This window comes from Galeopterus variegatus, unplaced genomic scaffold (genome assembly GCF_000696425.1).
Source record: "Galeopterus variegatus unplaced genomic scaffold, G_variegatus-3.0.2 Scaffold1511, whole genome shotgun sequence".
Taxonomy (NCBI): domain Eukaryota; kingdom Metazoa; phylum Chordata; class Mammalia; order Dermoptera; family Cynocephalidae; genus Galeopterus; species Galeopterus variegatus.
This window is the reverse complement of record NW_007727622.1, coordinates 95,470-122,363: the sequence shown is the minus strand read 5'-3', so window position 1 is coordinate 122,363 and position 26,894 is coordinate 95,470. Positions and strand designations below refer to the sequence as shown.

General features: G+C 37.0%; 1 protein-coding gene across 4 annotated transcripts in view; it reads left to right on the top strand.

Moving 5' to 3' along the window:
• The first annotated feature begins 1,741 nt into the window (after positions 1 to 1,741).
• NAP1L1 (nucleosome assembly protein 1-like 1) overlaps positions 1,742 to 26,894 on the top strand; it is a 33,175-nt gene continuing 8,022 nt past the window's right edge. For all 4 annotated transcript variants that reach the window (XM_008577441.1, XM_008577440.1, XM_008577439.1 and 1 more), the window contains exons 1-11: positions 1,742 to 1,850; positions 9,686 to 9,722; positions 14,130 to 14,215; positions 15,609 to 15,711; positions 22,209 to 22,350; positions 22,609 to 22,689; positions 23,478 to 23,606; positions 24,797 to 24,868; positions 25,727 to 25,866; positions 26,299 to 26,444; positions 26,539 to 26,558. In XM_008577441.1, the coding sequence (XP_008575663.1) occupies positions 9,706 to 9,722; positions 14,130 to 14,215; positions 15,609 to 15,711; positions 22,209 to 22,350; positions 22,609 to 22,689; positions 23,478 to 23,606; positions 24,797 to 24,868; positions 25,727 to 25,866; positions 26,299 to 26,444; positions 26,539 to 26,558 (936 nt within the window). In that variant the 5' untranslated portion in view covers positions 1,742 to 1,850; positions 9,686 to 9,705. The remainder of the gene's footprint in view (positions 1,851 to 9,685; positions 9,723 to 14,129; positions 14,216 to 15,608; positions 15,712 to 22,208; positions 22,351 to 22,608; positions 22,690 to 23,477; positions 23,607 to 24,796; positions 24,869 to 25,726; positions 25,867 to 26,298; positions 26,445 to 26,538; positions 26,559 to 26,894) is intronic.

Genomic DNA, 26,894 nt, shown 5'->3' with positions numbered 1-26,894 from the left:
TTTAATATGCTAAATACCTTGTATTGTGCATAGCTTTGATTAGATTGCAACAATCTTGAGACACCCATTGAAATTAGTCAGTGTGCCGTTTATGTATATATTGAGCACTGGTCTACCCTGTTTATGAATAGTAGGTTCTTCCTGAAGAATCATTATGAATGTTACTGTACCTTCGCTAGCGTTACGTCAACGATGAGTACAAAAGAATCACATAGGAAGATCCAAAATGGTTCTGATCCCCTTACCGGTCAGCCACTTAAAAAAAAAAAAAAAAAGCACGAGTAAACTGAGGATCTGTAGTGCAAGGTGGGAAAGTCAATTCATTTCAACGAGGTTGGGGGAGTGTCAAAGAAAAATTGTATCCTCTGAAATGGAAGAAAAAGTTTCTAAAGATGATGATTATGATAGAGAACTTGAGGCAATTTAAAATTCAAGGAATGCAACATTTGGAGAAGAGGTTCTCAAACTTTTTGGTCTCAGGAAACCTTTATGCTCTTAAAAACTGAGGACCCCAAAGAACTGTTATGTGTTTTATAGATACTGATAGTTATATTAGAAATTAAAATTGAGAAACTTTAAGCTTAGTTATTTCTTTTAAAAACAATAATGAAGCAACCAAATGTTAACATAAAATAACCTTTCATGTGAAAAATAACTACTTCCCTCCACCAACAAAATCGAGCGAATAGGGTGGTATTGTTCTACATTTCTGTACATCTCTTTAATGACTAGTTTCACAACAGATAATTGGTTCTCCTATCTGCTTCTATTTTTATTATTACCTTATCACATGTCATGTAGCCTCCAGAAAACTCCACTGTATACTTGTGAGAGAATGAGAACGCAAAGGGCAAATAACGTTTTAGTTTTATTATGGAATTAGTTTTGACCTTCTCCTTGGAAGGGTCTGTGGACCCTCGGACCACACTTTGAGAACGACTGTTTTAAGAGTTAATATTAGTCAATCCAGCATCAACTAAAACATAGCTCTGAGGTTTCACAAGCCTCAGGATTTACTTTTTGGAAAAACTGAAACGACGGATGTACCATGTCCTCATTATAAAGGATCCAGAGAATACACAAATATGCCATTTTCATTCCTCAGAAGAACTAGAGCAGAAATGAGGGACGGGACGTCAGGTGAAAGGATGGAGGGATAGGGATGAGGAGCACCCCCGGAAGGCGCGGGGACCCCTGACTTGGGAGAAGCAAACCCGGCGAAGATGTCGCCGAGGTGGTCACGAGGAAAGAACTGTTGTCCTTAGGCGGGGAGAGAAAATGGTTACCGGGAGCAGGGGACTTGCAGGAATTAGGCTCAAACAAGGATGAGCTCAACGTCAAGGATGAGGCGAGCCCGACCCGGTCGGCTAAGACGGGAGAAGAGGGCCGGGGACGAGGAGCGCGGGTCAGTGCCCTTCCCCACAACGGATGGGGTTGAGATTTCCTGGCCGGCGTAGCAGGGAGAAAAGAGATGGCGGGGTGCGTGGTATGAGGAGGCTGTACACAGAAGGGAAGCAGAGGAGCCCGAGCGCGGCGCTGGGGCGGCAGGGAGCACAGAGCCTGCGGCCAGGGTATGCAGGTCTCCGGGAAGATGGACGGTTCTGTTCCTAGGCAACTTGGGCTGGGCCCGCCTCCTTCTCGCGTTGCTAGGAGACGGCGAGGCCAGGGGGAGGGCGGCGGAGCGGGCCCTACGTGCTGACGCTAATTGTATATGAGCGCGAGCGGCGGGCTCTCGGGTCTTTTTTAGCGCCATCTGCTCGCGGCGCCGCCTCCTGCTCCTCCCGCCGCCGCTGCCGCCCTGAGTCACTGCCTGCGCAGCTCCGGCCGCCCGCTCCCGGTACAAGCCGCCGGTAATGGATGGGGGCTTGGAAGGGGGAACGTAGAGTTGGCCGGGCGGCCTGAGCCGAGGGGAGGGAGAGAGGGACAGGGAACCGAGAGCCGGGGTCTTCTGGGTCGTCTTGTGAGGCCGGAGCTGACCGCGGAGTTCCGACCCCGGAGCATGAGAGAGGCCGTGGGGCCGCCGGCGCTTTTTGCGGGGCCGGCTGGAGGCGACGCGGGCGTCGGCGTGGTCTTGGGGGCCTAAGGTTCCGTGAGCCGCACCGTTTTCTCCGCGCGGACGGGAGCGAGGCCGCGGCGACGCCCGGGTGCCCTGAGGAGTCGGCGGCCACGCCGCGAGGGACGGCAGGCGCCGGGAGTGCGGGCCGGGCCCCCCTGCGAAGCCAGCCACCTCCTCGTCGCCTCCGCTTCTCCCTCGAAAATAATACCCGGAGGGAGCTCGCTGGGGGATGGAAAGGACGGCGGAGGCTGCGAATTCCGACGGGAGGGAGGGACCGTGGAAGGACGAGGCCCCGAGGCGGGGAGGGGGCGGGGAGCGGAGAGGCTCCCGGGCTCTCCGCCCACTGGAGGCGGCGGCCGTGCTGGGAGGGGAAACCCCCGGCGGCTTCCCTCGACACGTGGTAATGGGCTTCGTGGCCGCCACCTGGGCATGACTTGGAGCCCCCTGCCTCAGGGCTGTCCTTACTTTGCGGAAAGTTGTAGAGGTGGTGGGTTGTGAAAGGGAATAGTGAGTTAATAAGCCCGGACCCTGGATTTTAAACTCATTCCTGCTTCTCTTTAGTCTTAATCTTTTATTGGAGATTACTGGAGGAGAGTGTGAATGTGAGCTGGTGGATGATGGGGCAGGGCCTCCATTGCTAAGATTCTAAGGAATTAGTGCGTGTAAAGCGCTTATGTTAGCTGTTATTAACAAAAGATTGTTTTGTGTGCAGTTAGAACTTAAATGGGTGTCTTGGCCAGGGTTTTTTGTTTGGGGAAGATTTATCTTAATTGATCGAAACCTCTAAAGGGTTATGAGATAAAGAGTTTGGCCTATACTGGCTTTAATTCTTCTAGGCTTTCCTCCAATTAGCCCCTTTGTTGAAGTTCCCAGGATAAGATACTCGTTTAGCTATTTTCATTTTAAGATGGATGGGGTTGGGTGGAATTAGGCGTTAAAATAAACTTACGGAGCCAAGTTTGTAGCCTGCTGCCTTGTCAGTGTGCCCCACTTGCTCAAAAAGGAGTGCAGGGAGGCCGGCACCGAGGTATGTAGGGTTAGGCTTTCACTATACAAAAAGGAATGAACCAGGTACAGGCTGTCCTCAAGGAGCCCCTATTTTGGACTGTCACCGGTTTGATGAGTTCTGAATTGGCTACACTTTAAAATCGCACAACTTACAGTTTGCCTGGTTTCCGGAGAGCTGTAAAACGAAATTTGCCATTTTTGAAAATAGGTGGTATCAAAAGTTTTTCCTGGCAGCTGGCCTCTGTGAGGATCTGAACCCTTGACCTGGGTGTTATCAACACCGTGTTCTAGCCAACTGAGTAACCGGCCTGCCTAAACGTCTTTTGAAACTAGTATCTGGGTCCTATTTTGTCAGTTTAAATTAATGCTCCTTATTTCATTAGGAAGTAATACACATTGCCTTTGAATTGGATAAGGGAAAAAACCGTTATATAGGATAACTTATTTAAAACTGACGTAAGGTAAATGAGGTTTACTGTGATCCTCATATAGTCTTGTGTCTCAGGCTTGTTTGAAGTTGTCCGAGTTCAAATAAATGGCCCAAATCTATACTGTATATTTTAGTTCTAAGTGTGGTTCTTTGAAGAATAGGTAGAACTGAACAGTGGTAGGTGGACTTGGACATCTTGTCATTATAAAACCTTGGCTTCATATATGCTTTTTTCAAGACAACATTGTTTTTCCTAGTTTAGTAAATAGAAATGAAAAATTTGTTACCATACCAATTTGAAAATCTTTGTAACTTTATCTGTTGCAATGTATTTTTTGTATTAAGCTCATTAATAGACAGAATTATTAAGCTAATACTGAATATGGCACGACTGTTCTTTTCCTTTAATGAGATTTTAAAAACACCTGTACTAGAGCTTATTTAATCTAAGATGCTATCACTCATTTTATTACTTAGCTTGTCATTGGCTCTGGGTGATTTAATTCTAAACTCAAAAATATATTCAAACAAAGGGTCCTTTATAGAGGGGCTAAAAGAGGCAGAATCAGTTTGACTTCAAGGTCGGAAGATATCAAAATAAGATAATTTGCTTTTTTTCATATTTTGGTTATATGTTGAAATATAGTGAAAGGATTAGAGAATGAATCCTCATCAATATAGAAATACTAATGATCAGTCTGTTCAGATCCTTAAGTTTAATGAAACCTGTAATTACTTGTGTTCTCGGTTCATTCTTTAAGTATTTTAGCACCTAATTGGACATGCATCTTATACCATGAGCAAAACAGGCAAATTGGTTGCTTAGATATAAAGTGTTGTGGGCTGGCCCGGTGGCGCACTGGAGAGTGCGCCGCTTCGGCAGCGCTCCCATGTGGAGACCGGTTCCTGCTCACTGGCTGAGCGCAGTGTGGGCGCAACACCGAGGGTTGCGATCCCGTTGCTGGTCCCCGGTACGGGCGCGACACCAAGGGTTGTGATCCCGTTACCTGTCAGTAAAAAAAAAAAAAAAAGACAATAAATAAATAAATAAAAAATAAAGTGTTGTGATGAGTGCTATGAAGAAAAAAGAAAAGGTGGGGGCATAGAGTAATATAATATTCTTTACACGAAGGAAACTTATAGTTAATGGTGATATTAAGTACCATTTCAGACTAGTTTCATCTGAATATGAAGTTCCTTGATGGGCAGAGTAGGGGATAGATAGAGCTATAGCTTTACACTTGTCCTTGTTTTCTTAAAGAGGGTATATATGAACGGGTAAATAATGTAACGGTGAACACTGATTATCTAGACATTGTTTTAAATTCTTTCTGTATTATTAACTCATGCTCTTAGAGGTAGGTAGTATCAGCATTTTAACAAGGAAACTGAGGTACAGAGTGGCTGAATAACTTATCCACGATTATATAACTGAGTGATAATGACTTCTGATGAGGTAATTTTATACTGGTTTTTATTTTTTAAATTTTTTATTTTATTTTTTTTTCCTTTTTGTCTTTTTTCATGTCCGGCAACGGACCGCAACCCTCAGTGTCGCGCCCGTACTGGACCGGCAACGGGATCGCAACCCTCGGTGTTGCTCCCGCGCCTCGCTCAGCCAGTGAGCGGGAACCGGTCCGTATGTGGGATCCGAACCCTCGGGCGGGAGCGCCGCCGCGCTTCCCAAGCAGTGCACTATCCAGTGCGCCACCGGGCCGGCCTGTTTGTTTTTTTTTATAAGGATGACCGGTAAGGGGATCTCAACCCTTGGCTTGGTGTTGTCAGCACCACGCTCAGTCAGTGAGTGAACCGGCCATCCCTATGTAGGATCCGAACCCACGGCCTTGGTGTTATCAGCACCGCACTCTAGTGAGCCACGGGCCGGCCTTAATCTGTGTTTTGTTTGTGCTTTTAAGGTGACTTCTTTGTCTTTGGTATCTTGTCTTTTTACTGATATATCAAAGTGTGAGTTTCTTTTTTAGTTACCCTGATTGAGGTTTGTAGGTCTACCTGAATCTGGATTGGTGTCTTTCATCACTTCTGGAAAACTTTTAGCTATTCATTTCTTCAGATATTCTTATTCTTTCTTCTACTCCTGGAACTTGGATGGTCTTTGTTAGTCTTTATTGTATCCTAAAACATCTTTTCATTTCAGTATTTTCCATCCTTTAGTGTGCTGTATTTTGGAAGATTTCTTCTGAGCTTCCTTCCAGCTCACTTAATTTTCTCTTTAGCTGTGTCTATCCTACTGTTTAGTAAGCCCATTTAGTTTGATTTCAGTTGTTTTTATTTCTAGAAGTTCTGTTTAGTTTCCAAATTTGCCATAATTTGCTTTTAACAGATGACTGTTCCTTGCAGATACTGCTACACATACAGTCAGCCCTCCATATCTGCAAGGTCCGCATCTGCAAATTCAACCAGCCATAGTTGAAAATATTGGGGGGTGGGGTGGGAGAGAGGAACAGGAAGAAAATACAACAATTTAAAAAACAAAGTATAACAACTATTTATATAACATTTACATTGTGTTAAGTATTATAAGTAATCTAGAGATGATTTAAGGTAATATGGGAGGATGTGTGTAAGTTATATGTAAATACTACACCATTTTATATAAGGGACTTGAGCATTTGAGGATTTTGTCATCTGTGGGAGTCCAGGAACCAGTCCCCTTCAGATACTGAGGGATGACTGTACTGTATTTTCAAACTTAGTAAGCCTGGTTATCTTTTGGCCTATGCCTATAGATAGGTTTGTTGGTAGTCTGTTTGACAGTAATATTTAGGTCTTTGTAGGATTGCTTTTTGTTTTATTCTTTCCTGTTACTCGTGAAATTTTACTTGTATGAATTATTTGAGGACAAGGATAAAGGTGCCTTCTGCTTATATTTGGATATCCAGGTGCCTGTGACCACCACCAGAGAGAGACCACTTTAAGTCATAGCTTGGGGTTTGCGGGGCAACACAGAAGAGGTGAATTTGGGCTCTTTTGCCTAGGAGAACTTGCCTGAGGATATAGCACTCTGAGGTTCCTGCTTTTTTTTTCTCCTATGTATATATATTTTTTTATTTTGAAGTTCCTGCTTAATATGGGAAGGTTGCTGTAAATATTCTTCACCTTGGACAGGCCTCAGATTTTGATTTCATCACAAGGTGGTTAAAACTAAAGTTCACATTTGATGATAATTGGCATTTGCCCTGAGGGTAAAGTGTCTTCCTTATCCTCTGCATCCTGTTTTGTCTTCAGTTTTATTTATTTATTTATTTATTTATTTATTTATTTATTTATTTATTTATTTATTTATTTTATTATTATTTTTTTTTAATAAAGATGACCGGTAAGGGGATCTCAACCCTTGGCTTGGTGTTGTCAGCACCACGCTCAGCTAGTGAGCTAACCAGCCGTCCCTATACGGGATCCGAACCCATGGCTTTGGTGTTATCAGCACCACACTCTCCCGAGTGAGCCACAGGCCACGGCCCTAGGAATGGAAGTTTTTAACAAATATTGGAATGTAATTTTATATCTGACAAAATTCTTATTGATTTTTTTTTTAATGTTGTCAACTGCAGTAAGAAATTAGTGCAGGTGTAAACCTAAACATGAGTTTCTCAGTGTGATCTGATTATTTGAGAACCACCTGCCTCAGAAGCTGGGGTTCTTGTTAGAATGTAGATTTTGGGGTTGTATTCAGAACCACCTCCCTCAGACCTATTGGTTCAGAATCTGGGCATGGGATCCAAGGAATCTTTTTTTTAATATTCATTTTTAATTTTAGATGTGCAGAGAAGTTGTAGAGGTAGTTCAGGGAGGTCCTTTATGCTCCTTATGCAGTTTCTTCTAATGTTAATTCCTTACATTACAATGATATATTTGTCAAAACTAAAAGAATCCGTTTTTAATTATCATCCCTGCTAATTATTTTGCAGAACCATTGACGCCATGCTAATGATAATTCAAAATGGACAAATGAAAACAAAGCTTATGTTTATTGATTACTTACTAGTTATCAAACAGTGGTTGTCTTTTACATGGATTTGCTGCTTGGATGGTTAATGCAATCCAGTGAGGGCTTTTTTTTTTAATGTCTTTTACATGGATTTGCTGCTTGGATGGTTAATGCAATCCAGTGAGGGCTTTTTTTTTTTTTTAAAACTTTTTGTAGACGATGAAATAAGGCCAGAAGTTGTTTGCCAGAGTTAGATTGCTACAAAGCTGGTGTCAATCCCAAATGATCTGACTATAAAGTTAGGCCTACTTTTAGAAGTGTGTACAACCAAGAAATCTCATTTAGCCAGAATGGCTAAATGGGCAGGTTGGAGTAGGTATCTGCTCTGTCTTGGATGCTCTTTAGTAAAGAAAAAGAATTTTATTTTAAGAGTTTGAAAGTAGACACTAACGGTAGCAGTGTAGTTATTCTTCTGTGAACATGTTAAAATGTTATAAAAATTTGAATTTGGACTTTTTTTTTTTCTTTATATGTTTGACAATTGGATAACTTGTTCACCAGAATTTTGGAAGAACCTTCCAGGTGAACATGAAAAGCAAAGGCTTTAGATTCCTTATACTATTTATGGTAGATTCTCATAAGTGAATAACTAATGAGAGAAGGTGGAGAGGGACATATTTAAAGCTTTTGATCTTCCTATGGCCACATTGCTCTCCAGAAAGATAGTAGTTTGTAGGAACACTAGTCAGATTTAGGAATGTGTATTTACAGTTTTCCTTGCATTAAAAGAAAGTCCTTGATGATTTGATAGACTGGAATCCCATTGGATTTCTTTGACCATGATTCAGTATTTTTCTTGTTTCTTAATAATATTCATAATTGTTAAACATTTTGCAAATGCTGGCAAATTACCCAGCATCACTACTGAGATTTACCAGTAGTATTAGGAATTATTTAAAGCAAATAAAAAATGTTTAAAAATAGACTAGGATACATTAGGTAGAAATATTTTCTTTATAATTAGTCTAAAGGATAGGTATTAGATCAGTAATATTTTCCCCAAGTATTAACACTTGACTCCTAAAACCAATATCTTTTCTATTTTATTTTTGGTGGATGGACTGTATGGGGATCTGAAATTATCTTTTCTGTTCTTAACTGTGTTAAGTAATAAGCATGTTAAGCATGTTGATATGAAGGTAATCACATTTTGTAGGATTCTGTACGTTAAACACTAAGGTTTTAATTTTTAAAAGATAACCGATTTTGATGTGGTATTCTGCCTAAACTTGGTTTAGTTTTTTTTTGTGTGTGTGTGTGTGTTTAGTAATTACCTATGGATTACCTATGGCAACTAGCCATTTTTCTGCCTGAAAACACATTTACCTTAAATTTTGTTTTTCTCAAAGCAGTGTTCTTTAAGTTACTACTAATCCTTTTAGTAGGAAAGAAATTTAGGATATGTTCTGATTAGCCTAACAGTAGATTTATACAGGTCTGGTAACCAAGTGTTAACAGTGTGCCAGCATAACCTGGGAATGTTGAAAGGTGGTGATAATCAGTGATGTGGCATGAGGTGCATTTGAAGAGATAGGGAAGGCTTACCTGATAATAGGTTGGGACCCAGAGCTTCATAACTGTCAAGAAATAGTTTAAAGGGCTGACTTTTGATGTGGGGATTATTAAACCTTTTATTTAAAAAAAGATCTACAGGGGGCGTAATAAATGCAGTAGGTAGCAGATTTTGTTTTTTAAAACATGAATTTGGTTTAAATTAATATGGCTAAAAAATGAAGTGGATTTATTCTTTAATGCGTAGCCTGAAAATTTAAGCAGAAATTGACCAGTTGTGATTGGTAAAATAAGTTGAATGATTTAAGATCCTTTCGTAGTGTTCCTTTTCTGTGATTCTAGATGTTCCTTGTCTATTGTTCTAGCAAATTTTGAATTTATTCACCAGTGGTGCTATTATAACAGCCCTTCTAGGATTCTGAAAGCCTAGTGGTAACTTGGTTGTTTTAAGCAGTACCCTCTGAAAAATTGTTTTTGGTGGCTAGTAAGAAAGTCTTTGTATTTTCCATGATTTTGTCTTCCTAGTACTGATACTTTTTCAAAGAGAATATACATTTCTTCTTGAGATAGTTTTTAACATGGTATTGATGTGTAAAGGTTTCAACTTTAAATGTTTTTATTTGTTTTAAATCATATAGTTTTTTTTTTAAAACTCTGTTTCTCTCCATAGATACTTGGAGTTCTTACAACATGGCAGACATTGACAAGTAAGTGGCAGATAGTTGGTTCTTTTTCAGAGATTTGGTATCACTTTGTTTATACTATGATGTCATTAACAGCAGTATGGATTATGTATTATGAAATGTATGGTAAAAAGTAATGCTTAGTAATTATAAAAGTTGGGTACAGTGTATCCAAGATAAACTATGACAGATATAATCACTGTCATAAATACAGTAAACCAATTTTCAGCATTTATTCTTAGGGAAGTGCTGAGCATGATAATGGATTATAAATTCTTACAGAATTCATTTGTACTGCATATGTATTTCTGAAAGATTCTACTACTTAGGTTTTAATGTAGCATGTACAAAATGTGTATAAAGTGTATGTGTAGAGTTTAAATAATGACATTTGTACAAGTTAAAAATAGAACATTGCTATTAGGAGCTCGATGTGCCCCTTCTCAATTGCATTTTCCACCTTTCCAGAGGTGTAAGCAGTGTTCTGGCTTTTGTCTAATTCATTTCTTTGCTTTTATTTAGACTTTTATCACCTATAAATTCTTATTCAATGTTTAATTTTGAAAATCTGAATAGCAGTTACAAACTTAATTGTTTAAAGCAGTATTATTACGGTTAGTTGAAGTCTCCAAGATAGAACAATAAAAAGAAAAAGACTATCTGGGTCATAGTCTGCTTCAACTTTCCTGAGGTTTTACAAGGGCCTATTCTGAAGAAGTCATTGGGCACAGTCATGCATCTTGGGAAACATAAGTTTAATCAGGTTGGTGTGTGGCAGGGTTCTAGTGTGGATGGATGTCTTGCAGGAAATATGGTCAGGGAGAATGGAATGAGCTGCACAATATTTGTTGCTTATAATTTTACAGTAGCCTGACAATTCAGAGTAGATTAAAACAATACTTGTGATGAGAGGGATGATTATCCATAGCTGTTGTAGGCATCAGGGCATAGAGGTGGGAGGGCAGGAAACTTTGTCACAAAGTCACACATGTAAGTACGTTTAAGAATTTGGGCCAGTCTTCTCATGCATGCTGTTGTCAGCATAAAAAAACAGAAGAGTTGCAGCAGGCAGTTTAGTGATAATGGCTCTCAAAGTGATTGTCTCCTTAGTCAGACTGCTCTAATCTGGATTGCTTAAATAACCTTGGTTACATGGCTGTCATTGTGGATCTGTTTTGTCTTCCTGGTGTTTCCTTTTGTTTCTTCTCTCTTGGGTTTGCTGTTTGCCATATCCCACATTGTTTTCTTTTCTGGTTCTTTAATACCTTCTTGGAAGAATACAAGGGAAGTAAATTATTTTGAGATGTGGCATGACTGAAAATGACTATTCTGCCCTTAAGCTTGATAGTTTGGGTGTAGAATTCTAATATGGGAATAATTTTCCTTCAAAATTTTGAAGGCATTGCTCTGTTGTCACCTTGCTTCCATTGTGTTGCTGTGTTGAAGTTCAAAGCTATCATAGTTCTCGATCATTTGTATGTGATAATTTTTAAAATATATATATTTCTGGAAGGTGCTCTGACTTCAGAGTTCTGAGATTTTCACACTGTTTTTTCTATTTATATCTTGTGTTAGGCGTTCAGTGGTGGGCCCTTTCATCCCAGCAATTTAGTGACTTTCAGTTCCAGCGACTATTTTTGGTTAATTTTGTTGATTGCCTTGTTTTTATTTTCTCTTTCTGGAGAAATTTCCTGTTAGATGTTGTATGTTGGATTGGTTTTCTAATTACCTTTTGTTCTATTTTTCATCTTTGTCTCTTTGCTTTTCTTTCTGGGTAGAGCTGAAATACTTTACCTTTTGACTCTTGTATTGAGTTTTAAAATTTCTATTATTTTAGTTTCCAAGAACTCCTTTGCTGTTTTTAGTTTTTATAGCATCCTGATCTTGTTTCATTGATTGTAATGTCTTTTCTCTGGATATTTCTTCCCCCTGTATAATTTATTTGCTCTTACATTTACTTTCCTTGCTCTTATATTTACTTTCCTCATTTGTTTTGATCTAAATGTTAGAGGCTTTCCTCAAATATGAGGTAATACTTGGTTGTCTGTTCATTAAGATTGGCCAGGTTGAGGGGTGGGGGCACTTGAGGGATGTTTTTGAAAAAAGTTGATTGGAAAATTTCAGTGGAGCGGGAGGCTTGTCAGTTTGGGGTTTTAGTGTAGGGTCATCAGAGTGAGCATTTGTTATGAGAACCCCCAATGTCAATGATACTTTTTCTGGGCTGGTTAGATTCCCTGGTAAACAGTGTCAGGACAAAGATCTATCTGGTTTCCAGTGTTGTGGTAGCCAAGTTGAGATGAGAGAAGGTGGCTAGTTAGGGGTCCCTACATTCAGCATTTTAGTGTGTACATAGCCAGTCCTATGCCTTACATACTCTTGACTGTGTCTCTGGTCCCCTTATTCTGAGTTCTTGAGTTTTACCCTTTCCAGAGAAGAAACTGCCATATTTCTGCTAAGGTGAGGGAGAGGATCTAAGGACTTAACTGCTTATCAGTTTTTACTTAGTCATCCCTATTCTAGCCACCTTCACCCCGCAGCCCTAGTTCTAGAAGTGTATTTGGTGCTGTCAGTTTTTGTCCTCTTAAAGAATGTGTTTGGGTTGATTCTCAGCTTTTTCTGCACAGCATTTGTTTCATCGAAGTTGATTATGACTTGTTTGTTTTCCAGTTTCCAAAATTTTGCTGGTATTATCTACTTTTCCTTTAAAGTTTGTCTGTTAACTCCTTTGTCATAATTTTAATGGGGATTTTGGAAAGATTAAGATTAGATGAATTTGTGCATCTGCCATCTTATCCTTGAAAGCCTCATTTTCTTATAAACTTTAAAAAGTATAAATAGGTTGTCATAGCTTGATCCCCCCCATCCCCAATTATTTAATTTTGGATCCCTGTTAGCCCAGGGAGGGATTCTTGTTCTTTAAAGCAGGAGTCAGCAAACTTTCTCTGTAAATACAGGCTTGATAGTAAATACTTTAGGCATTTAGCTCTCTGTTGTAACTTCTCAACTTTGTTGATGAAGTGTGAGAACAGCCGTAGACATACATGAATAAATTAGTGTTGTCTGTGTTCTAACAAATTTTCTGTATAAAAATAGGGGTGAGCTGGATTTGGCCATGTGACATAATTTGTGGACTCATGTTTTAGTTTTAAAGCCTTAAGATGTAGATGTTCAATAAATGGTTGAAGACACTGGAGGAAGTTGTTCCATGTTATTTTTAGCCAGTGGCCCTTAACTCTTAAGTGTTCATACACTTAAGTTTATGTCAAGTCAAAAATATTCCAGTAATAATCTGTATCATTTCTTAAGGCTGAATTTTTTTTCCTTAGTTGACAGGAGCTTAAATTTTGCTAGCAGAATACAGTTGACCTTTTCTGTACTTGTCCCTGTATGAAAATTAGCTGGTATTTGTCTCTGTGAAAATTAATTTTTCAAATGCTGTTCAGTCACAAAAGCAACTAAATCTCTAATTGAGATGTTAAAATGTAAAATCACACAAAGAATTGTATGGTGACCCTGTATTTTGACTTAGGTATACTTATGTCCCCTTTTAATGCTAGGTGTAATCTCATGTTATCAACACTAGATTTTTGGTGATTCTTCAGGATGAAATGGGAAGGACAATTACTTTTTATTTTCTTTTTCAATGGTACCATTCTCCTGGCTTTGCTCTAGGCAAGAAGTAGGCTCAGTGGTCTTTTAAACTGTTCTTCACTATGAAATGAAGAAAAAGGAGGAAAGTCCAAAGATAGTATAGGCTGGTATGGTTGCTCCACAGCCATCAAGATCCAGGATCCTTCTATTTTTCCTAATTCCTTCATCCTTAGCTGGTGGTGGCTTCCATTCTCTATGATGCCTCATGGTCCAATGTGGCCAGTGGAGCTCTAGCTATCCCATCTGTGTTCTGGGTGGAAGGTAAGGAGGGATTAATATCCAAAGGCTTCCCAGCCATCTACTATCCTATAAGGATCCTTCCTCAAAGTTCTACACTACTGCTTTTTTATCTCTCTGCCAAAACATAGTCATATAGCCACATCTAGCTAAAAGGTAGGCTAGGAAATGTAGACTTTTAGCCTAGAGTGTTGCCATCTCATATAGAATCAGAATATTGTCACTAGGAAGGAAGAGTAGAATCAATGGATATTAGGTAGAAAGCACATAATTCCTGATGTCACATTCTTCAAAAACCTGCCACACCAAATTTTTAAAGCTTGAAATACTACCTTTATATTTGACCAGATGCTTTTAAATGAAGGTTTAAGTCCACCAATTTGTACTTGCTTACATATGAAGTTAGAAACTGAATTACCTTTTGAATTTTCTATTTCATATTTTGAAAGAGGCATATTCATTTAGAAAATGAATTTTAAGTTTTTCTGTATTTTTTTGTAATTGATACATTTGAACCTTGGTGTGCATACTATGATATTGTAGCAAAGAACAGTCTGAACTTGATCAAGATTTGGATGATGTTGAAGAAGTAGAAGAAGAAGAAACTGGTGAAGAAACAAAAATCAAAGGTATTATTTTAAATTACTTAAGGAGCCACTGGTTGCTGGCACATGTCTTCTAGAGGTAGTAATAAGTACCACTCTTTTTTTTGGACCCTCATCCATCGTTCAGTTTATTCACTCATCCATACTTCCAGTTCATCAGCTTTGCTGGGGAGGGGATAGAGTGGCAGTAAGGGAAGGAAGGTATAAATTTTGTGACTCACAAGAAGTCACTGTTTACGCCCTCTACTGCTGGAATAACCTGACATAGCTGTGTCAAACAGCTGCCTGTGAGTTTTGTCTGAATTTAGAAATGTTAAAGGTGATTTTTCTCTAAACAATATTTTCAGTGTTTAATGTATAGAAAACATAGCATGTGTGTCTTCTTTTTTAAGCCACTCCTCCAGCCAAACAACAAGTAGACATTTATTAAATTTACTTTAATATTAATATTTAAAATTTACTTTAGCAGATTTTTTTTAAGTGGTGGAGGTGGTGGGAAATTATACTGTTTTAGGTTATGCCTTGTAGATCTGGACCAAGGATGTTAAGGTAGCAGATGACTCAACTTGTTTTTAAGCCAGATGAAAGTTAACTGTGAAGACTTCTGAACTTGTAGCTTCAGCTTTCATCTTGCAACATTTTCTTAACAGATACAGGACTTTATTGATATTTCTAAGTGCATGGTGGTTATCATATCTGTACATTATCCAGTAATTGAATTAATATCAGAAGTAAATTGACTTTCAAAAACATAGTTGGGAAACTCAATGGCAATTTTGTGTAATACCTGTATTGAAGAATAGAAGATAGCAACATAATTCATTTTGTATAGATTTATAGCTTATATTTGGATTTAGTATAATTTCTAAAAGCCATTAATAGCTCAATTTTATTTGGCTTCAATTACAACCTTTGACTGCCTCAGTTATTAACTTTATTCATATGTGCACAAGTATACTACACAAGCATCATACATAAACATTCAGGTCACTCACTCCATCATTCTCCCAGGCTTAAAACTGTCACTGTATTTGTAGTGTTCTAATATGCATTATTTGCCTTCAGAGGAGTGTCAAGAGTTATAGATAGGCATCTGGATAAAGCTTTGAGCTTCTCAAAATGCAACGTGGGTGAAACAAAAGAAACTAGGAAGAACAAGGATATTGTTTATAGTAGTTGTAGTAATGGCCTTGAGAAGTGCCATGCATTAGAGATCATTAGGAAACTGAACTTTTCCTCAACATTGGGTTTTCCTAGAGTGTATTTTCTTTGGCTTGCCCTGCCCGTCTCTATTCATTATACCAGCAGTTTATGGGCCAGTCAAGGAAAACTTCATGATTGGATTGTCCTTTTTAAAAAGTATAATACATTTTCATAAAATCCTTTTTTTTTTTTGATGCCCTTTTTTTTTTTAAAGCGCGTCAGCTGACTGTTCAGATGATGCAAAATCCTCAGATTCTTGCAGCCCTTCAAGAAAGACTTGATGGTCTGGTAGAAACACCAACAGGATACATTGAAAGGTACAAGTTCTTCTTTTCCATAGTCCTTATTTATCTTCCTATAATCAATATTGCAGGTATATCTATTTTTTAAGACCATCTAGGATTTACGTACCTAATGGTGGAAACCTCATGTCTGTTAGTGTCTAGTATAGAACTGTTGGGAGTTTAAAATTTTGCCTAGTACCACCTATTTAGAGGTCTTTTAAGGTTTATTTTAAAGTCCACAGAAAGTATACTGATTTTAACCATTTCCGATTTGTTTAGAGGTTTGTTAGAAATGCACAAAATTAGAAGAAATTCAGATTTCTTATTTATTTCATTGGTGACATAATTCATTAATAATAGCCTGAATATCTGATTCAGCTTATACATTTTTAAAAACTCAGATCATTTAGGTTACTATATATATGTATCTCTAGTTAGTAGCCTTTAAATGTTGCCTAGTTCTTGGAGTTACTGTATGTTCACTATGTTTTATGATCTGCTTTTTCTTTGACGGACTCCTGTCTGTATCAACGCAAATTCTTCTGTGATAGACACATTTGTACATGTTCTCTAAAGGAATTGTGTAAGGATTTCTTTGGGATGTGTACTCAGCAGTGGCATTGCTAGTTGTATAGGGTGTGCAAGCCTTAAGTACTTTTAGCATGTTTTCCAGAAATACGTACCCAGTGCATGAAGGTTGCTTTATCTTCATGTCTCTGCCAACAGTCGGCATCATCCAGCTGTGTAGTACTTTTTTTTTTTTTTTGTCTTTGTGATCGGTAAGGGGATCACAACCCTTGGCGTGGTGTCACCTGCACCGCGCTCAGCCAGTGAGCCCACTGGCCAGTCCTATATAGGATCCGAACCCGTGGCGGGAGTGTCGCTGCGCTCCCAGCGCCGCACTCTCCTGAGTGCACCACGGGGCCGGCCCCTTTTGTTTTTTTTTCAAAAACCAATGTAAGAGGTGTGGGCTCATTTTGTTTTACTGTATTTTCTTTTCTTTTTTTTTTTTGGTGGCTGACCGGTATCGGGATCTGAACCTGTGATCTTGGTGTTACAAGGCTGTGCTCTAACCAACTGAGCTAGCCGGCCAGCCTGTTTTATTGTATTTTCTCGATTCCTGATGAATTTTGAACTTCATAATGCCTGTGAGCCTTTTAGGTTGTGTGTTTTCCTATTAGGGTTGCAGTCTTTTTCATGTTTTGCACAAGTGCTTATATATTCTAGATATCAATTTTAGACATTGTGAATAGTATATTGTGTCATTTCTACTGACTTTTATTTGTGGAGTCCTCTATTAAACAGAAATCCTTAAGTTTTATGTTAGTAAAATTTTTTACCCAATGGCTTGAGCTTTTGAAGTCCTTAGTTCCTTCTACATTTTCTATTGACTTGTTTTACTTTCACATTTAGTTAGTTCTTTAATCTCTCTAGAGTCCATGTTTGTATTTGGTGTAGGTAAGCATCCAGTCCCTTTTATTTTTCTCCATTTTTTAGTGAGCTAGTTTTTATAACACTGTTTAGTAAACAATCCATTCTCCCCTCATTTATTTGTGTATCACCTTTGTTGCATATAAAGTTCTTATAAATACCTGCATCTGTCTTCGAGAAGCACTCTTCTGTTTCATTGGTCTTTTTTTCTGTGCCATTATTGCACTTAATTAGAATGATTTTTTAGTATATCTTAATATCTGGCAGGGCAAGTTCCTTTCTTCCACATTCCCCCACCTCCTGAAAAAACACAGTCTTAGGGTTGAGCTAACCATAAGCAGATCTTTATCCCATATACCTTTGACAGTTTATCAGGGTTCTCAAAAAACAAAAAACCCTGACATTTTGATAGGGATTATACTCAATTTATAGATTGACAGATAATTACATCTTTTAATAGTGTCTCCATCCAAATACTTGTATTTTATTCAGATCATATTCTGTATCTTATAGTTTTCAAAGTTTTCTTCATAGTCTATCAGTTAAGTTCATTTATGTATATTTCAGTTTTGTTGCTGTTGTGAATTATATCTTTTTTTATTGTGTTTTCTGGTTCCTGATGTACAGAATGCTATTTTTTTTCCTTCCTACTTGGTCTTGTATTTAGTAACCTCGCTAAATATATTGTAATTTGTTTGGTCCATCCTGCAGCCCCATCGCCCCCCGCCCCCCGCGCCCCCCCCCACAAAATAATCTTATCTGCAAATAATGGCAGTTTTAGCCCTAATCTCTCACATGACACCACACCACATATTTATTTTTCTTTCTTTATAACATTGGCTGGGACTTTGAGTACTATGTTAAACATTAGCATTAAAAATGGGCCTCTTTGTCTTATTTCCAATCGTATTGGGAATGAGTATAAAATCTCTGCATTGAATTCAGTTCAGTGCCTGTTTACTGTTTTTTTATCTGAACTTTTTTCTTTTTTTGAATCTTTGAATTAAGTAAATGTTAAGTACATGTTTAGGAAATACATATTTTAGATATCAAAGTAGCCTTGCATTCCCGGGATAAACTTAATCATGATGTGGTATTGTTACACCGGTGCATTAAATAGTTAATATTTTATTTAGAGTCCTTATCATTAGTGAAATGAGCTTGTTATGTGCATATCTATGCATGTGTGTATGTATATATGTATGTGCATAAATACACTTTCAAGGGGGGTAATATTGAAAGGCTTTGGAGTCAAGATTTCAACTGCCAATTGAAAGGAATGTGCTGCTTTTATCCTTTTTTTTTCCTTTGAGTTTTCTATAACAACTTGGGTAAAATAGGGATGAACTGTTTCTTGAATTGTTGGTAGAACTCTTCTGAAAGTAATTTGGGCCTTTGGAGTTTATGCACTAGAGGTCCTGGTGACTTTGGGCTACCATTCTTTTCTTTTTTTTTTTAACATACTAACTGGTCTACTCAAGTTCTCTTGTGAATTTTGGAATTTTATATTCTAAACGTGTATGGATTTTATCAAGGTTTTCAATTGATTGGTATAATTCATGATATAAAAATCTGATTATTTTTACTTTTATATTTTGTATCTTAGTTTTGCCTGTTGTCTTGACAGTGTTTCTTAGAACATTAATTTTGCTTTTGATTTTCCTTTTTTATATTTTTTATTACTGTTCTCATTGATTTCTGGCTTTAATGTTATCATTTCCTTCCTATTTAGATTTTCCCTAATTCCTCTTTCCAGTTTCTTCAATTGAATGCTTAGTTCATTGATTTCTATTTTTTAATTTAATTTATTTATTTGCTTTATTTTTTGGTGGCTGGCTGGTATGGGGATCTGAACCCAGGACCTTGGTGGTGTAAGGCTGCCCTCTAACCAACTGACCTAACTGGCCAGCCCCCTGAGTTTTATTTTTTTAATTTTTTTTTCTTTATGGCCTTAATACTCTTGTTTAAAGTGGGTGTGAAGATCTGTATGCTGAAATTAATTGGCTCAATTCTATCAGTTGTGGATTGATGTATTTTGAAGCCATATTATTAGGTATATGATGTCTGTGATGTATAAATATTATTCCGTTCTGTTTTACCAAAAGATAATTTCTTCATTTGTATTTTGTTTTTTTGAGCGGTTTTTTTTTTTGCTATAAATTCTATCTGTCTGATAGTGAGATATCTGCCCTGGCTTTCTTTTGTGTGAGTGTGTTTTATTTTAAACCTGGTATATCTTTTTCTGTCCTTGTATCTTCCTTTAGTATGAATGTTTGCTTCATTAGTAAGTTCAATTTCTTTATATTTCTTAAAGTTATAGTGTTTTTGGACTTACTGCTGCTGTCTTTCCCTATTTTAAAATTTTTTGTACTTTTTTTCTTCCCTTTCTGCCTTTTTAGTTATTTAATTTAATTAATTTATTTACTTTTGGCAGCTGGCCAGTATGGAGATCCAAACCCTTGACCCCTGGTATTATACTGCTGCTGTCTTTCCCTATTTTAAAATTTTTTGTACTTTTTTTCTTCCCTTTCTGCCTTCTTAGTTATTTAATTTAATTAATTTATTTACTTTTGGCAGCTGGCCAGTATGGAGATCCAAACCCTTGACCCCTGGTATTATAACACCAGACTCTAGCCAACTTGAGCTACCAGCCAGTCCCAACTTTCTGCTTTCTATTGGATAGATCAAGTTGTTTTCTGCTGTTTTCGAAGTTATTGCTTTCTGTTTGGTTATTATGGTAGTGGCTCATAACCAAATACCTGGGGGGTTTTTTTTGGTTTTTTTTTTTTTTAACTCCTATTGATTTCTTAAATTGACCAGTATCTGTATTGTTTATAAATGTACTTTCTCTGGTCCTCTATTTTTTCTTTCAAAGCAACCATGAAATTTACCAAGATATTTGACCACTTGTATCTTCAGTAGAATTTCATGGCTCTTTTTTTTATGTTTTTCAAAAATTACTTGTAATCAGTATCTGTGGCATACCTCCTGAAGCCTGGTATACCTGATACAGAAATAGTTTGGCTAAAAAATTGTAAATTCAGAGTTTTTAAATATCTAAAAATTCATTTTCTTCTTGTATAGTGTTTCTTTTGAAGCTTGGTGTTAGTTAGTCTGATTCCTTTTGGTTTGTAGGTTATTTGCTCTTTTTTTGCTGAGCACCTTTAGAACTTTCTTTTGTCTTTGATATTTATAAATCTCATTAATATGCCTGAGGGGTAGAGTAAGGGTTTTTATATAGCTTTAATGCAGAGAAATTTGTCTTTCTTGTTTCTTAAGCTATTCACTCCCTTCTCTTGTTACTCAACTGTTGGCTACTTTGGTCATCCATATCTCAGAACTTTTCTGTTTTCTGTCTTTCATGCTGCCTTCTGGGAGAACTTTTCAATTTCATGAACTTTTTCTTCAGTTGAATCTATCCTGTTTATATTATTTGTTGGTTATTTCAGTTACTGTATTTTCCACACTTAACGTTTCCACTTTATTTTAGATTTCTTGTTCTTGTTTCATATTGTTAATATCTTTCCTCATCTCTAAATATAAATTCTTCGTCTAATAATGCCACCTCACATGATAACTGTTTCATTTTTTCATAGAAATTACACTAAAGTGTTGCACACTGAGCAATATCAGTTACTCTGATAATGAGTATTGGGGGAGGAACAAATGCCAGATTGGTCTGCAATGGTCCCGTGGAATTTAAGGAGGGGACAGGATGAGCTTAAGTAGAGTACCAGTTCCCTTAAATGCTTTGGGAGGAGGCAGTCTCCTTTGGTTGTCTAATCCATTATAACTAGATTGCACAGGGTAGAGGAATGAGTGCTTAGAGGGCTATGAGCCACTCTAGCTTTCATCAACTTTTCATGTTATCCTAGAAACCCTGGCACTGGGCTCTTGTGAAGAGCGATGGGGGCAGGTGGGCATTGTTGCAAGGCAGGAGCAGAACTTAAAAAGATTTCTTGCAAAAATGCTTTCTTCCAACCTGTCCTCACTTCTTGCTACCCAGTAAGCCATCCCTTCCCCTCCCCAGGTTGCATTTCACCATGTACAGTAAAGACAGCCTTCATTCTTACTCAGAAGTTGTTCATGGTGTGTGTGTGCGTGCCTGAAATAGTTGTTTCCTTCTTGGTTCTGAAGTTTCTAGGGTAATTTTTTAGGGGATTAGGGGAAGCCAGTAGACTATACTAGTTTACCAACTTGACAGAACACTTTTTTACTTTTAATTACAGAAATAGAAAGTTGATTTTTTTTTTTTTAGGTGTTTGTTTTTATTTCTAATAACCTTAACAAAAGTAGTGGTTAAGTGAAAGAATTGTTTGATATACAAAAATCTGTCTGTTGCAGGAAGTTTTAAGCTGTTTTCTGGAACTGTTGCACAGATTCTCTGAAATTGGGTAAATTTTGAGGGGGAACATTTTTGGGGTGGTAAGATCATTCTTAAAGGGATTCATAACCTAGGTGTATATAACCTTTTAAAAAATCAGTGCCCTATAGTGAATTGTATGGTATGAGTTATATCTCAATAAAACTTCTATTTTAAAAATCCATGTCCCCTCTTTAGATTACATTTTTACTCAGTGTAATTTCAAGCTGCAGATTAAATATAGAGAGACTGAAATTGAAAATAATGGTGTAGGATATCATCCTTTTTCTCAATATGCATGTCCTCCCCTCCTTTCCCCTAATAACTGGTACAGGTGAGATAATATATGTTAAAAAAAAAAATTCAAGTAATCATTGTTATTTTCAGAGTTGAGATGATTAGTCCATGACTTTTTAATAACTTCATAAGCCAGATTTCATTTTACAGTTGAAATGCCAGCAGTGACAAGTCTAACACTGAACTTTATATTACAATTAATGGTATAAGATTGACAATATGATTTACATTTTCTTACCAATTTACCTCGTTAATTTTCCACTTTTGAAATGTTTTATACTCAAGAGGTTAGTATATCTATCTTGAATTTTAATTACTTTGAATACCTTTTACCTCAAATAGGAAACATTCACATTTATGCTTTAGTTTCAATATGATGAAAAGAAGTGTGACTTTTGTTTTTAATATGATCCTATGTAACTGGTTTCTAACCTTTCAGCTTACCTAGGGTAGTTAAAAGACGAGTGAATGCTCTCAAAAACCTTCAAGTTAAATGTGCACAGATAGAAGCCAAATTCTATGAGGAAGTTCATGATCTTGAAAGGAAGTATGCTGTTCTCTATCAGCCTCTATTTGATAAGGTAATGCTTTCTACTACTTTTTTTAGTTTATCAAAAATTCTAGAAGACAAGCTCTGGAAATACAGGCAGACTAACAGGTGGAATACAGTCTTTAGACCTCTCACTGAAATGATCAAACCATTGGGAAAGCCATCAAACTAGCAGTTAAGTTTGTAGAATGTATTAAATCTGTAAGATTCCTTAATGAGAAACCACTCGTTTTTAGCTTGGATGCCAATGTTTTTATGCAAGCCTTTTTTTTCCTTAAAATCATTTTAGCGATTTGAGATCATTAATGCAATTTATGAACCTACGGAAGAAGAATGTGAATGGAAACCAGATGAGGAAGATGAAATTTCGGTTAGTACTAACTTTATTTTAGTGTATATTTAGATGATAAAACCTTGAGTTGTCAGAAGTGTTAGCATTTGGTGATGGGGCACAATATTATGTAATCAGTGGTATTTTACCTAGGAAATGTCTTTTTTGTAAGATGGGTAGTATAGATGAGCCTCTTTCAACCTGGCACTGTCTGTTCCCAAATTTATTTTTTCCTTACATATATAGTATTTAAAGTTTATAGATTCATATAAACTTTTCTTTTGAACTTTATGATGACAGGCAAAGGATTGTTCCCATGTTTCAAGTGAAGAAACGGAGGCTTTTAAGTGACTTGCGCACAGAGAATAATGGCAGAGCTGTGACAGAAATCTATTGCTGTATTACATGATGCTTCTGTATTACAATGCTTCTCTGTAGCATTGCTGTTTTAATGTTGGTTAATACAGAGAATATAGTATTTTGAATAGAAACACCACAGAGTGAGGAATTGGGCAGTTTTTCTTTGGCATACTATGCTTAAAAGTTTTATTTTTTATGAAGTTTTTCATTTTTTTCCTAAATTGGCTTTTCCTGTAGCTGTTGGTTCTAGTGGTTCTTTTTGGGAGGTGTGGTAGGAATAATTATGATGAAATTAAGGTTTGGGGTAAGTAACAGCAGTGTTTACACAATTAGGCTGGAAGTTATAATTGGTCATTGTGGGTTTGTTGGTGTCTGTACTTCTGGCACTGTGTAAATTAAGGAGGTGTATAACGTTTACTGGGAGGTCTGATCTAGCTGTTCGGTAATGTATGTTGTCACTTATTAAGGAGGAGCTGAAAGAAAAGGCCAAGATTGAAGATGAGAAAAAGGATGAAGAAAAAGAAGACCCCAAAGGAATTCCTGAATTTTGGTTGACTGTTTTTAAGAATGTTGACTTGCTCAGTGATATGGTTCAGGTAATTTTATTTATAAAAAGACCAGTTTACCTCAAAAGGTAAACTTTTGGAACTTAAATGGCTATGATGACTCTTCTCTTCAGTGTTGACCTTTATAGAATGATTGCTTTCTTTTGAAACAGCTATTATCTGTAGAGGGAAAATTAATGGTTTGATTAATGTATCAAATTATAATTTTCAGAAATTAGATAATGCAATGGTCCCATGGATAATTGCTCATTATTGACTGGTGCTTTCTTGTATCCTGTGCCCTCTGTCTTTACATGCTTAGTATGGAGGTAGCCTTGGGGTGAGAATCTTATAGTTTTCATTGTATTGCCCTAAATTTCTCAGACTGAGACAAAAACTATTCCAGGGGGAATTTGCATTTTAAAAGAATACTATAAAGATGTTTAACTGGGGCCGGCCCGGTGGCGCACTGCTACAGTGCGCCGCTTAGGAGCGTGGTGGCGCTCCCGCCGAGGGTTCGGATCCCACATACAGACCGGTTCCCGCTCACTGGCTGAGCGAGGTACAGGCACAGCACCGAGGGTTGCGATCCCGTTGCAGGTCCGGTCCGGTCCAGTATGGGCGCGACACTGAGGGTTGCGATCCGTTGCCGGACACGAAAAAAGACAAAAAGGAAAAAAAAAAAGATGTTTAACTGTTCACAATTGTTAAGTTTTCTGGGAAACCAACACAGATGTCACCTTCTTTGGGAAACTTTGCCTCTCAGGCATTTCTTGAGCCACTATCTGCATTGTAGTAGTAGTTGCCCTGTCTTGGATTGTTTGAAGTTACATAGAGAAAATAAATGATCTCAACACGATGACTGCTTATTGCATTTCTACTTTAGCAAAGTGGGAAAGGAAAAGGCAACTGAAGAGGCAGCAGATATAATCAGGAAACATTTTTAAAGAAACATGCCTTATTTAGGCTTGGTTTTATAATGTTCAGCCCTTTCAACCTGAATGAGTATAATGATATAGTTTTCTATTTAGTCACTTTTTCTCTACCAGTGGCAGTAGAATCACAGTATAAAACTATGCTTCAGTATGAGCCATAAACTCAAGAGTTTGAATCTGAAGGTTCATAATTGTTATATAAAACCTTACTATAAAATATATTATCTTAATATGTTTGTGTAGTAACAGAACACTAACTCTAAAATGGCATGTTTGATAATCGTTTTTATTACTTTTAATTTGAAGGAACACGATGAACCTATTCTGAAGCACTTGAAAGATATTAAAGTGAAGTTCTCAGATGCTGGCCAGCCTATGGTAAAAGAACCCTGAAATATTTACAGTTTTGTAACAGATGCTTATAGGTAGATAAATGGAAGTTTTTATAAAGAGATGACATTCAAGGTTTAGAGATGGAGGTCAGAAAGAATTAAAACTGATACTTTGTATTCTTTTAATTGTAGTAAATAAAATTTGGATGTTGTTGTGATGCAGTATATATTTCTTTTCTTACTTTTGAACATAAACTGCTTTTGAAAATCAGACAATCCTTGAAATCCTTGATCCTGGATTAAAGTGGATAAAAAATAATGGCAAGAGAACCTGAAAAAGTAAATACTTATTCTGTATTAAAAGGCATGTGCCTGGGAATTACATAAAACAAGCAATGTTAGAGGGCTTCCCAAATTGAGGAAGGAACAGCTAATACCCTCTCCCCAAAACCATCAGTCTTAGGTCAATTGTGGGCAAAGCTACTATAGATGTAGGTTGTAGATTCTGTAGGTTTTAAAGTTGGGCTGTATCTGTGTCAAGTTTAGGTTCTAGTCTAATATTTAAAAGCTCCCATTGGGGAGAGGTGGAGAGGAAACAGGGGACTTGGTCAGTTTATTTAGATGTGCCTAGCCTATTATGTAAACATGTTACTAAATAATCGTTATAAATTGCAACTAAGCTTTTTTTCAGTTTAATTTGTGCCTTGTTTTGTTTTTTAACATTATTTGGGATTTATCTGACACTCTCTTAAAGTTATATTATCATATTTCAGAGTAGTAAAAACTTTTAGAATTTTATATATGCTTATAAAAACCACAGATTAAGCTTTATTTACTAAGGTATTGAAAATTTATGAGGTAGGAATTTAACTATTTTTTATGCTTTTTTTTTATTTTTAAAAAGAGTTTTGTCTTAGAATTTCACTTTGAACCCAATGAATATTTCACAAATGAAGTGCTGACAAAGACATACAGGATGAGGTCAGAACCAGATGATTCTGATCCTTTTTCTTTTGATGGACCAGAAATTATGGGTTGTACAGGGTGAGTTTAGTTTTACTACTTTAACAGAATGTTATACCTGTTTTTTTGTTGTATTTGTGATTTGGGATACTTGGTATTTCCAGTGTGTGCTTGATACATTTATACATAATTTATTGCCAAACATTTCAATAAAATGTTTTCTGAGAACTGTTTCTCCATTTTCCTACAAGTCTCCTTGGGCCCGTGACTATAACACATTTCTACAAAGGGTGCATCTTTATTTGTTTATTATATTGTGTGTGCTAATTGTAAATATATTTATTTTAAAAATTTGTTTAGAAATAAAATTTTTGTCTTTATATTGCTACAGAAAACATTTGGACCAATTTCATTCTCTAAAATTTGAAATCTGAGTATAATGTTTACTTCTAAAATGTAGCAGTTGAAAATGTGCCAATTGTGATAGAATATTTTCCCCCTGTGTTTTGCAAGATGCCAGATAGATTGGAAAAAAGGAAAGAATGTCACTTTGAAAACCATTAAGAAGAAGCAGAAACACAAGGGACGTGGGACAGTTCGTACTGTGACTAAAACAGTTTCCAATGACTCTTTCTTTAATTTTTTTGCCCCTCCTGAAGGTAAATAATGTTTTAGTTTGAGTATTAATAGTTGTTTTATAATAAGCCTTGTTTAATGTTTTATTCATTTGAATTTCTTTTCTTAATTTTGCAGTTCCTGATAGTGGAGATTTGGTAAGTTAAATTTTTACTTCTTTATTGAATTGTTTACTGTATTTGAAATTAAAGTACTAGTCCTCAAGTGGAGCATGGGATAGTTGCTGTTAGCAGCATTGTGTTGAGGCCTGCAGCGCATGGGGCAGAGCTTTATGGATCTGAAAAATTGTTCCATTCAAAATGATGTTAGTGCCTCCACTGAGAAACACCATATGAAAAAGCTAAAGATTTTTTTCTTTTGAAACTTGCAGATATTTCTGTGAGGGATTTAATTTTTAAAAACTATTGTTTTCTTTCTTAGTGAAACTAGAACGTAATGTCATTTATATATATATATATATATATATATATATA